Raw genomic sequence first — 13,351 nt, 5'->3', positions numbered from 1 at the left:
TGGCAGACAGAATGTACAGCACATAAGTAGATACTATGGGGCAGTTCAGTTATGTGGGCTGGGCATGTATCTGCCATATACAGTGCCTAGAACATCGCTAGTGTTCATGCGCTCCTCTATGGGGGTGCAAGAAAAGACTATGGCGTTTGCGTCCATCTCATTTAGCGAACTGCCCCCCCCCCCACCCCCATAGAAAAAACTTACAGCCGCAAGCTCATTAAAAAAATTAGGTGTGTAGCTTTGTTTTTGAATTTAAACCTGAATCATTCTGGGGTACATTATAAACAAAAAAAGGGCGGGGGATACCCGCACATGTTCAAAAGTCTCAGTGGTCCTTTCCTACCATATTAAATTCTAACTAATACATTAATAGTATGTTATACTTATCGTGGTGGGAGGTGCACCCAGGAATATATATTACATGAGAAGAGGACAGAGTATTCCTATTTGGGGCACACACGGACCTCAAGATAATATTTATTATATTGTACCACTACCTGGGGATCTGTTAATTAACTAAAATGTAACTTTTATTGATCAATTAAAATATTAGCAAAATATTAAGAAAGACATAAATATACAATAAGTGAAAAGTGATTATAAAATAAATGACGCTTTCAAGACTGTTGGGATAAATTCTATCTGATAGGTCCGATATAATTCTCACATAGTATTGGTTATTGTTTGGCTTATGTTACACCACTTATAATATGATGATTTCCTATAGAGGGTCCTCTAATCAGGATTCAAGCAATCTCAAGCGGCAGTAAATTCTGTGACCATAATGCTTATTTATTAATGTGCTCATTCATTATTACCAGAAGTCCATAAATGGTAGTATTATTTCTGTCCATAGGTCCAAATATTGGCGACTGGTATATAAGAATACTAATTTGTAAGAGTGTCACTTAGGATGCTATAATCCTTATTAGGTGTGGAAATACTTTTTATCTATTATAACCCTCTGGTTAATCAATCACAAAGATTACACCACTATTTTGTTATATATGAGTTCTGCTGATCCATATCCAAATATAAAATATTTTTTATTTTAATACCAACTGTTAATACAAAGATTCTGGATTTCCTATTTATGCAACAACTGTTACATTGTATCCCAAACAGGCTCATTTTATGAGTGGTAACATAGTTACCGCTAGTGGCCATATGTCTCTCACACAAGTTTAGATTGTGACGATCACCATGTGCAATCTGAGTAACACCACCATTATGTGGCGATAGGTGAGCGCCTCTATTGACTAGTCCACTCTAGGGTATATATGCTTGTGCCAAAACAGCAATATTTAATAGACAAAGAGGGACACTGGATGTTAGCTTCTATTATAGCCGCGGTTGCATTCTATCCAAGCAGAGGCTCACTCTATTAAGTGGTAACGTGTCTCACACATTATGAATGTAGCGATCACAATTTGCAGTCTAGCCATACATACAGCATTCACCAGTCATTACAGATAATTATTTCATTTATGGACAATCGTATCGATGTGATGTGACAGTTAGCCAATACAGGTGTTAGTGCATTTGGAATAGGTCTTGAGCAATCATATTGTTGTGTGCACGCTAGCAATATGTGCAGCGTGTCTCCTTGAGCAGCAAGTGCCGTGTCTCCCGACGTGCGTTTCGCTTAGTCAGGATTTTTATTGATCCTATGAAAAAGCTGACTAAGCGAAACGTGTGTCGGGAGACACGCCGCACTTGCTGCTCATTGGACTATTTATGGACTTCTAGTAATAATGAATGAGCACATTAATAAATAAGCATTATGATCACAGAATTTACTGCTGCTTGTGATTGATTGAATCCTGATTAGAGGACCCTCTATAGGAAAATATATTATAAGCCGTGTAACTTAAGCCAAACAATAACCAATACTATGTGAGAATATCAGATCTATGAGGAGATAGAATTTATCCTAATAGTCTTGAAAGCGTAATTTATTTTATAATCACTTTTCACTTATTGTAATTGTATATTTGTCTTTTTGTTTTTCTTAATATTTCGCTAATATTTTAATTGATCAATAAAAGTTGCATTTTAGTTAATTAACAGATCCCAAGGTAGTGGTACAATATAATAAATATCTTGAGGTCTGTGTGTTCCCCAAATAGGAATACTGTCGTCTTTTCTGTTTTCATTGTGGCGTACTACAAGTACAATGCTGGCATTTACCTTTATTTCCTTAGTTTGTTTCTTCAGACTGCTATTAATGATTGATAATTCTACAGTGGTTTGAATTACACAGGCACATGATGTAGTGAGCAGAGAGGCTTTGCTAAGGCCATCTGTGCTCTGTCTTCACTGTGACTGTTCTGTCTCCCCAACCACCACATGACATGATGGTCTGTCTGGCAGCCATACTTTCTTTCCCTCCAAATAGATTTTGAAAAGGAGATAATGACACTTGTGGGAGGATGGCTAAGAAAAATCAGATGCCTGCTTAAAAAAAGCTGCTCCACTGTTTAAAGAAAATAATGACAGATATATTATGAGCTAGGGAAATACTTCTTTGTTTTGCTTAAAGCCGGTAACCGTTGTTTTTGTTCCTGCACAGATCGCACAAGAGAGGGGCGTAGTATTCATGGTGCCCTGTGCGTGCCACTGACACATGTTCATCTATTTATTTGCAGCAAAACACATAATTAGTATTGATGGCAAGAGGGGACTTTTCAAGGGCCTGACTCCTCGGCTGTGTTCTGGCGCTGTGGGCACTGTGGTGCACAGCAAAGTCTTGCAGGTAATAACACTTAGTCTTTGGAAGAAAATAACTGAACAGTGTGTGAAATGAGCTTTACGGGCAGCTTGTTGGTATTTTCCACTTTTGATTCATTGGGGGGACGTTCATGAAAATTGATAGATAACCCTGGTACAAAAGTGGTGTTGCCCTTAGCAACCAATCCATTCGGTATCCTTTTCTGAACTGTAGGACATTCTGATTGGATGCTGTGGTCGGCACCACCTTCTCTTATCAGTTACCCTTAGAGCCATTTCCAGAAGTACCCCATTGTGTGATTTACGTATTGATTTCTAGTACATTTTCATTTAAGGACATGTTTAGAGGATACCCCAAATATTTTATTGAAATCCCCTTTTCTTGTCCATTAACTGCCTTCCCCATCTGTGGCTTATCAGTTGTCTACAGGCCAGAAGTCAAACGTAGTTATGTTTATCACTTTGAATTACTGGTCGTTTAAAGGGTCTCTCATGGTTTTTGATAGTTTTATTTTTAACTGTCAATTAATGTAAATATAGAGCTGAAAATGTTGTTTGTGAAATACGCCATATTATTGTGCGTTTCGCCTAATGCAATATATGGGCCTGTTTCAGCTTTCAGAGCAAATCCGAAGGAGCAATTTGTTCCTGGAACAGACCATGCAGCCTTGTAAGGGGCGGGGTGCAAATGCATTTTCTCTTTCTCAGTTTTTTTTCGTGGTTTTTCTTTTTTTTTTTTTTTCTCCGACAGTTTTGTTTACACTTTAATTAAGAGTTCATCTAGTACACACCCTTCCCAACTATAAATCTCTCTGCACATTTTATGCTGCATAGACACGGGACAAGTTGCACAACCGGTAGGGCAATGTGGTTTTGCCAAGGTGCCAATTGTGCTCTGTTTTTATTTTGTGCTAATGTTTTATGATTAAAAAAATGTATATTAAAATAAAGCAAAATTTGTACTTCTGTATAGTAACAGTATTTTCTTACTTTGCGGTTTGGCTTTACAGATTTACTTTTGGGGTTCCTCTTAAGACCGCTACACACGGAACGATGTAGGCAACGATAGTGTCTCGAACAAAAACACACACTAGACTTGCGCTGCTAGGAATTAATAACAATATTTAATATATAAATGGCATGGCCACATATTAACGATAGTCTCGCTAACTATTTCCCTTGAACTCCTGTACACTCCCGGACAAACGGTATTGTGCTACCTGGGTTGGATTGCTGGGTCACTTGACCCGGGTTATTTTCAGGGGCCCTTTTACACTGAGCTGCGACCCGGGTAGACCCAGCAATAACCTGGGTTATCACAGCAGTGTAAAAGGGGTATAAATGTAAGTGTCTTACAGTACACACAGGTTATGGGAGCAGGTTGGCCACATGTACAGTATATGGTCTATAAGATGTGCAAAGTGTATAGTAAAACACGCTAGCATCTCTGCAATATCTATGTGTACTTAAAATAAATAGTACCTAAAAGCAATTTTTTATATATATACATGTGTGTATACACATATATATGTGCGCGCACACACTAATATATATATATATATATATATATATATATATATATATATATATATATATATCTAGATAGCAAGTGTGTGGTGGGTGGCACTCGGAGTCTCAGCAACAAAGAAACGAACCCAGAGACAGTCTGTGTAGTCACACAGACTGTCTCTGGGTTCGTTTCTTTGTTGCTGAGACTCCGAGTGCCACCCGCCACACACTATCTGGATAGGCACCGGAACAAGTTATGGAAGACTGATCCTTTAGAGTGCCGGACACACGCTATAGCTATAATTATATATATATATATATATATATATATATATATATATATTTACACACACATAGATCTATATATATATATATATTTACACACACATAGATCTATATATATATATATTTACACACACATAGATCTATATATATATATATTTACACACACAACGTAGCAAGGTGCCGCACTCCAGGCATAAATAAGAACACAACTCACGGCTGATATAATCAACGTTTCAGTTCTTGGCAGAACTTTTATCAAGATAACACAGTGAATAAACGTACATACCTTTTATACAGCTATAGCACCACGAGTGAGGCCAAGTTCCGGGGCTGGGACCGCTCACCCGCCCGGTTGGCGCATTGCGATGACGTTATGATGCTGGACAGCGTGCATACGGCGCCCTCTCGTGTGTCACCATCACCATGACTACAGTATACAAAACAACACATACATTGAAGATAAGCACAAGTCATTGCTGAATACCTTGTTCAAATCGAGGCAACAATAGATGGACCTATAATTTATATTGTTTTTAAACGCCTAATGCATATGATATATCCTAAGAGACCCTTTAGAGGACCCATTATATATAACAATTATTGCTATAAAATAACCCAAGCAGCGATATAAATTCTATATTAAATTACAGACAGCACGCAATCTATAGAAAGCTAGAATATAAAATGCTCTCATTGAGCCCACGAGGAAATATCACATCTAAGCGGGCAATCCAGCGTGCCTCACACTGCAACAACTTAGAGGCACGATCACAACCACGCAATAAAGGGGGAATGTGATCTATCATTCTATATCGGATACTGGTTAAAGGGTGTATAAACTCAGCAAAGTGCCGAGCCACTGGCTGTTCGCTAGTTCCACTCAGGAGGGCACTGCGAATGGCTGATATATGAGCCGCCATCCGCTCCTTAAACTTCCTCTCGGTCTTGCCGATGTAGGTAAGTCCACAAGGACAGATAATCTGATACACCACAAAACAGGAATTACAGTTTAACTGGTGTTTAATCATTAGTTTCTTACCACTATGAGGATGTGTGAAAGTATCACCGCCAATTAAATACTGACAGGTCACACAAGCACATTTGATACAACCTAGTTTTTTCTTAAAGAAAGGTTGTGGCTTAGTCCCCATCCTTAAGATATCAGTTTTTACCAGTAAATCACGACCTCTAGAATAGCACGGCATCAGCCGACTACCACTGAGGTTAAGTGCCCTATCCGATTCAATTAAAGACCAGTGTGATTTGGCAACCTGCTAATCCTAGAGGAGGATGTATTGTATCTATTCACCCAAGGAAACTTAGACACAGAAGGGGCCTGTCTGTCTTTCCTAGTAAGTAGCTGGTCTTGGGTTAGGGCCAAGACTTTTGCCTTAGTTTGCTGTAACGCTTTAAGCGAATAACCCCGAGAACGAAAGCATTCTATCAGCTCATCAATTTGCATGATGCCCATATTCTCGTCGCTATTGATACGCCTAACCCTAATCATTTGTGAATATGGTAAGCCTTGAATAAGTCCCTTAGGGTGACAACTTTGCGCCTGAAGTAGCAAATTCCTATCAGTAGGTTTTGAGTAGAGGGTAGTGCAAATACCATTATCCCTAACCAATATTTTTACATCCAAAAAATTCATTTCAACTGTACTCATGCTATAAGTGAATTTAATAGGGGAGCTACTGGCATTGTGGATTTCCATTATTGAATAAAAATCAGTAGACTCCCCACACCAAAATAACAAGAGGTCATCAATGAATCGAGAATATGAAATAATTTGAGAGGAAATAGCAGGATTAGAAAAAAATACATCATTTTCCACTTCAAACATTACAATGTTTGCATACACCGGGGCTGCGCTAGAACCCATGGCGCAGCCCTTCAGTTGCAAGAAGTAGGTTTTATCAAAGAGGAAAAAATTATTGGTTAATAAAACCTCGAGTAACCTCAAAATACAGTCAACCATAAGCTCATTGAAAACTGCTTTCCTACTCAAAAATGTTTTGACACATGCAAGTCCAAACTCGTGGGGAATCGAGGTATACAGATTTATTACATCAACACCAACAAGCCAGCAGTTGTCTGGTATGTATGTAAGTAATCTTAATTTATTCAACAACATTGTGGTATCTAATAGAAAAGACGGCTCATTTTGTACTAAAGGTTGCAACAAAAAATCCAAAAAGACAGCAGTTGGCTGCAGTAATGACCCACGATCTGACACAATTGGGCGACCTGGAGGGGGATTAATCCCTTTGTGCATTTTAGGGATTGTGTAGAATAATGGCATGATGGGAAAGTTAGGAATTAAAGATTCCATCAATTTATCCAAAATTAGTTGTAGATCCACCGTCTGTTGTAAAATATTCAAAAGCTTCTTTCTACATGTGTTAGTCGGGTCATTTGGTAATTGAATATATATATCTTTATCCGATAGTTGTCTCTCGATCTCTTTCTTATAGTCCAACAGATCTTGTAGGACGATCGCTCCTCCCTTATCAGCTGGACGTATAATCAAATTGTTGTTGCTAGATAAAGACTGCAAGGCCTCTCGTTCCAAAGGTGATAGATTCGGATGATTAGGGATATCAATGATATGTGACTTATGAACTTCTTGATCCAGAACTCTCATATAGGTTTTGATACTACAGTTATAAGAAAGTGGTTCAAATGTGGATCGTGGACATAGTTTTCTAAATTGAACAGATCTTTAAAAATCATCTCTGCTGAAGTTGATTCAGTTTCATCTTTAAGCCCTTTCGCATATAAAATGTTTTCATCTTCAGATTCCGTAAATGTTAATATATCACCTATAGGGTATTGTGCAAAGCATACAGGGTCATCCAGTTCTTCAGCCATAACTATATCTCGAATACTCCGTGCAGTTACCAGTGTAAGAACAAGGGTACTGCACTAAGTAACAGAAGCCAAGGATCCGCAATTAAAGTGCTTGTATCAAACCTTAAAAACAATCCTCACCAATCACTGGGGGAAAAAGTGCTCATATGCTGCAGTTCTAGAACAAGTACATTCAGTAGTTTTTGATGAGTTCCAATGGAACATAGAAAAATGCGCACTGCAACGCAAATTGAAATTAAATTTTTTTAAAGATGATGGTAAATCCGCTAATGAAGAAATCCCTGTTCAATTGAGAAAACTATGTCCACGATCCACATTTGAACCACTTTCTTATAACTGTAGTATCAAAACCTATATGAGAGTTCTGGATCAAGATGTTCATAAGTCACATATCATTGATATCCCTAATCATCCGAATCTATCACCTTTGGAACGAGAGGCCTTGCAGTCTTTATCTAGTAACAACAATTTGATTATACGTCCAGCTGATAAGGGAGGAGCGAGCGTCCTACAAGATCTGGTGGACTATAAGAAAGAGATCGAGAAACAACTATCGGATAAAGATATATATATATTCAATTACCAAATGACCCGACTAACACATGTAGAAAGAAGCTTTTGAATATTTTACAACAGACGGTGGATCTACAACTAATTTCGGATAAATTGATGGAATCTTTAATTCCTAACTTCCCATCATGCCATTATTCTACACAATCCCTAAGATCCACAAAGGGATTAATCCCCCTCCAGGTCGCCCAATTGTGTCAGCTCGTGGGTCATTACTGCAGCCAACTGCTGTCTTTTTGGATTTTTTGTTGCAACCTTTAGTACAAAATGAGCCGTCTTTTCTATTAGATACCACAATGTTGTTGAATAAATTAAGATTACTTACATACATACCAGACAACTGCTGGCTTGTTGGTGTTGATGTAATAAATCTGTATACCTTGATTCCCCACGAGTTTGGACTTGCATGTGTCAAATCATTTTTGAGTAGGAAAGCAGTTTTCAATGAGCTTATGGTTGACTGTATTTTGTGGTTACTCGAGATTTTAATAACCAATCATTTTTTCCTCTTTGATAAAACCTACTTCTTGCAACTGAAGGGCTGCGCCATGGGTTCTAGCGCAGCCCCGGTGTATGCAAACATTGTAATGTTTGAAGTGGAAAATGATGTATTTTTTTCTAATCCTGCTATTTCCTCTCAAATTATTTCATATTCTCGATTCATTGATGACCTCTTGTTATTTTGGTGTGGGGAGTCTACTGATTTTTATTCAATAATGGAAATCCACAATGCCAGTAGCTCCTCTATTAAATTCACTTATAGCATGAGTACAGTTGAAATGAATTTTTTGGATGTAAAAATATTGGTTAGGGATAATGGTATTTGCACTACCCTCTACTCAAAACCTACTGATAGGAATTTGCTACTTCAGGCGCAAAGTTGTCACCCTAAGGGACTTATTCAAGGCTTACCATATTCACAAATGATTAGGGTTAGTCGTATCAATAACGACGAGAATATGGGCATCATGCAAATTGATGAGCTGATAGAATGCTTTCGTTCTCGGGGTTATTCGCTTAAAGCGTTACAGCAAACTAAGGCAAAAGTCTTGGCCCTAACCCAAGACCAGCTACTTACTAGGAAAGACAGACAGGCCCCTTCTGTGTCTAAGTTTCCTTGGGTGAATAGATACAATACATCCTCCTCTAGGATTAGCAGGTTGCCAAATCACACTGGTCTTTAATTGAATCGGATAGGGCACTTAACCTCAGTGGTAGTCGGCTGATGCCGTGCTATTCTAGAGGTCGTAATTTTACGTGAATTACTGGTAAAAACTGATATCTTAAGGATGGGGACTAAGTCACAACCTTTCTTTAAGAAAAAACTAGGTTGTATCAAATGTGCTTGTGTGACCTGTCAGTATTTAATTGGCGGTGATACTTTCACACATCGTCATAGTGGTAAGAAACTAATGATTAAACACCAGTTAAACTAATTCCTGTTTTGTGGTGTATCAGATTATCTGTCCTTGTGGACTTACCTACATCGGCAAGACCGAGAGGAAGTTTAAGGAGCGGATGGCGGCTCATAGATCAGCCATTCGCAGTGCCCTCTTGAGTGGAACTAGCGAACAGCCAGTGGCTCGGCACTTTGCTGAGTTTATACACCCTTTAACCAGTATCCGATATAGAATGATAGATCACATTCCCCCTTTCCCCTCTCCATCATATTTCTGTTTTGTATGTAATCCCTGATGATTAATTTGAAAAAGTAAATATAGGTATTATTGTTTCTAGATTCAAATTATACCAACTCCAGCAGGACAAACTAGTCTCACATGCCAGTATGCTTATACCCCTTTCAGACTTAGAGGTTTCCGGGTTTTTGCCAGGGCTTGGACAAACTACCCGGGTCTCGCGTATGTCTGAAAGGCACCAACCCAGGAAGTCCCAAAAGATGCACGAACATTGGGGATCAATCTAGATGCCCCCGAATATCCCTGCTGAAGGTATTTGGGGTACTTAAATGCTCTCAATAGCTGCTAATTAGCGTCTTTGCACAAGTGGTGAAGAATAGCATTTAGCAGGGGGGTTTTTTGAGAAAATTAGTCCCAGTAAATTTGGGGTACAATGAAAATTGGTGAAAGCATGGTTAAAAAAATCGCAAAAGTTAAGTTTTAAACACACCTTCAGCAAGCACCTGCAATAAAAAAACACCTCCCCCAAAAGCTTATTTCGGTAGTTTTTAAGTTTGTACCCCGACTTTCATTTTTGTTTTTTTCACCCCCTTTTTCAGTCATTTTTTGGGGTGTTTTTTTTTTTTTTTTCTTTAGGATTTTTTTGACGCAGTTATGCTCTGGGGGGCTGTCCCAAGGGTGGTGAGTGGTCTCCCGACGTTTGCACCCCAAAACCGCAATTCTGCACTTTTTTTCACCACGTATTCTCAGGCGAATCTTTTTTGCTTATTGCATTGCGTTTTCGCGTCCACAAAAAGTATTTAGAATTGAATACGGCAATACTTTTCCACCTGGGGAAATGACTGCTTTTCGCGTCTAATTGAATATGGCCCATAGAGTTGAACTGGGGGAGAAAACTAGTTAAACTGCTGTGTTCTGGTACAGCTCTCCCGAATTTGTCTGCTACATGCAAAAGCAGTCCCTATTTTTTATTTTTTTTCTTCTGCATGCAAACAAAAATACATTTACACCTCTTGCAATGCAACATGGTTTGTCCAGGTGCAACTTTACATCCTTTAGCTGGATTTGCTAATAGTATTATTATTATTATTATTATTATAATACAAGTCTTGCGTGTTTAACTTGCGTTAACTGCACTGATGGAGCAAGGATCACCCGGATCAACCACAACACAGTGAACACACCCAAACACACAGCACTGCAGAGACTACGCTACAAACTGTTTGACTAACTAAAGGGCAATTGGTGCAACAAGTTTTTCTTCTCTCTATACAACAGTTTACTGCCGTTACCAATATAAGGAACGTTGGAAAAAATCATCACAACTATATCATATTTGTTATATTTATACTTAATCTTTCAAAAAGACACTGAATAACATGTAACAATTGTACGGCAGTCAGATATTTGGATTGAAACTATTACAGACGGTGTAATGGTTAGCATTACTGCCTCACAGCAGTGAGGTCGTGGGTTCTATTCTACGTGTGTGGAGTTTGTATATTCTTCCTATGCTTGCGTGGGTTTCCTCCCAAGTGCTCCGGTTTCCTCCCACACTCCAAAAATATACTGGTAGGTTCATTGGCTCCCAATACAAATCGACCCTAGTGTGTGTGTGTGTGAGCATGTGGTAGGGAATATAGATTGTAAGCTCCACTGGGGCAGGGACTGATGTGAATGGACAAATATTCTCTGTATAGCGCTGCGGAATATGTGTGCGCTATTTAAATAACTGGTAATAAAATAATAAACGACGGTATGCCACATGTTCCCAAACTCCTCCATTACAGTCCTTCTTTTTTTTTTTAAGGATATCTATGCTGAGCACAGGTGACTTAATTATTACCTCAGCCAGTTTGATTTAACCATCTGGACTCGAGCATGGATATCCTTTAAAACCTGGCCTGTAATGGCGGAGTTTGGGAACCTCTGGTACGTCCTGTGCAGCACTAAAAACGATTAATTAGGCTCTGTAGAATGAACTTCGCTTAGTTTGAATTTCATTAAAAAATGATCAGCGTTTATAAGCTGTATGTGTGCTTATGTTGCCACAAACATTTTTGTAGTTTATCTGAAATTTCTAGTTCATTTTATTTAGTTTGAGAGATGCCTAATTTTTGCCTTATTCGGTTATCTCGTTTTTTTTTCTTTCACATTTATGTAAGAATTACACAATTCTTTTTTTTTTTTTTTTTGTTACCTATATACCCTTTCAAACTTCTCTCGTTAGGATATATGATGGCTGCCAGCTGCCGCCTTTGTATATATGAAAACACTGCTTTTGCGTGACTGGAAACTCGCTCACAGGCAGTGCTTCACAGCATATAAGTACGGCAAAGTATAGAGACGTAGGGGGTTTTTTTAATTACAGTAATAACAAGTGTGTATGGGAACAAAGGGTTGCAATGCTGTACTATAACTATTAATGGTATGTCTTTTCATGTTAGAAGTCCTAAATAGAATTAAATTAAGTATTTGAGCGAGATTTCGCAAACCTTCTAAAGAAAAGTGGAGGTGTTCCCCTTATGAACCAATCAGATTCTACCTGTCATTTATCTAGTACATTGTATAAAATGGTAGCTAAGCAACACCTTCACTTGTCGTATTTAGAAGGTTTGGTAACTCTCCCATAAGTCGGTACTGCAGTCTCTCATACTGTGATGTGACCGGGTGACTTTCCTGTTGGGGCATCTATATATTGTGTATGGTGATTCTATCGTTGTACTGTGGGTTTGACTATTTCTTCCTACTCTAACACGATTGTTTTTCCTCCTCAGTGTTACCGGAACCAGAATGTAAGTAGCTGTTGGCTCTAACTTTAGACGCACACACGTAAGCACTAACCTTAGAGACACACACGCATACACACGTAAGCTCTAACCTTGTAGAGACACGCACACACACACCATGTTGGCTAGCTTATTTTTTACAATTGATAAAATAATTAATAAAGCACCTGGCTGACGCTATATAATGCGATACAGGTTGAGTCTCCCATATCCAAAATGCTTCAGACCAGAAGTGTTTTGGTTAATGGATTTTATTCATATTTTGGAATATTTGATTACCATAATGAGATCTTGGGAATGGGACCCAGGTCTAAACAGAGAATGCATTTGTTTCATATACACACATATAAGAAATGTGTACTGGAAGGTTCTGGCGCAGTATTGCAGCAGCCCAATCTTCTATCTGATTCTGCCCCAGCAGAAAAAATACAGAAATAATACTAATCAATGGTGAATATAAGATCAACAGCGCTACAGTGCCTAAAATAGACAATAATGATATATATATATATATATAAAGTAGAAGTAAATATCACCACATCTATGGTTTCTTTGTTTCCTTTTTAGGGATCCTCATTAGTTTTTTCCATCAAGATGTGTATATATGAAAATAAAACATACAAAACAAACCATGTGTAGTAATGTGTGTTTGTGTGTATGTATATGTGTATATATGTATGTATGTCCCACGTGCTAGAATAAATAATGGAATGGTGTCCAAAACAGAGAGAACTCCTCCAATTGTATCAGGACCAAGATTTAGAAGACAGCCCGGTGGGTATTTTCTATGCTCTCCTATTGGTGGTAAATAGTAAAGATTAGCGTACCCTACTCACTTACCTGCAGAGTGGGTCACACTCATCAAGGTTTCTTTTTAAAGCAATACCCGCTCTGGGTCTCACTTCACACAAGTGGTATGGTGCAGAAGAGGCTTTTCTTCAAATTACAGATATTCACCCA

The 13,351-nt window shown here is 38.4% G+C and overlaps 1 protein-coding gene across 1 annotated transcript in view; it reads left to right on the top strand.

Moving 5' to 3' along the window:
* Positions 1-13,351, top strand: part of MTCH2 (mitochondrial carrier 2) — a 53,494-nt gene that overhangs the window by 17,566 nt on the left and 22,577 nt on the right. Inside the window, exons 3-4 of the mRNA XM_088448666.1 lie at positions 2,649-2,755; positions 12,380-12,397. Coding sequence (XP_088304792.1) covers positions 2,649-2,755; positions 12,380-12,397 — 125 coding nt within the window. The remainder of the gene's footprint in view (positions 1-2,648; positions 2,756-12,379; positions 12,398-13,351) is intronic.

This window comes from Taudactylus pleione, unplaced genomic scaffold (genome assembly GCF_031769625.1).
Source record: "Taudactylus pleione unplaced genomic scaffold, aTauple2 ptg000462l, whole genome shotgun sequence".
Taxonomy (NCBI): domain Eukaryota; kingdom Metazoa; phylum Chordata; class Amphibia; order Anura; family Myobatrachidae; genus Taudactylus; species Taudactylus pleione.
The sequence above is the reverse complement of the archived record's forward strand: the minus strand, read 5'-3'. Positions and strand labels throughout refer to the sequence as shown.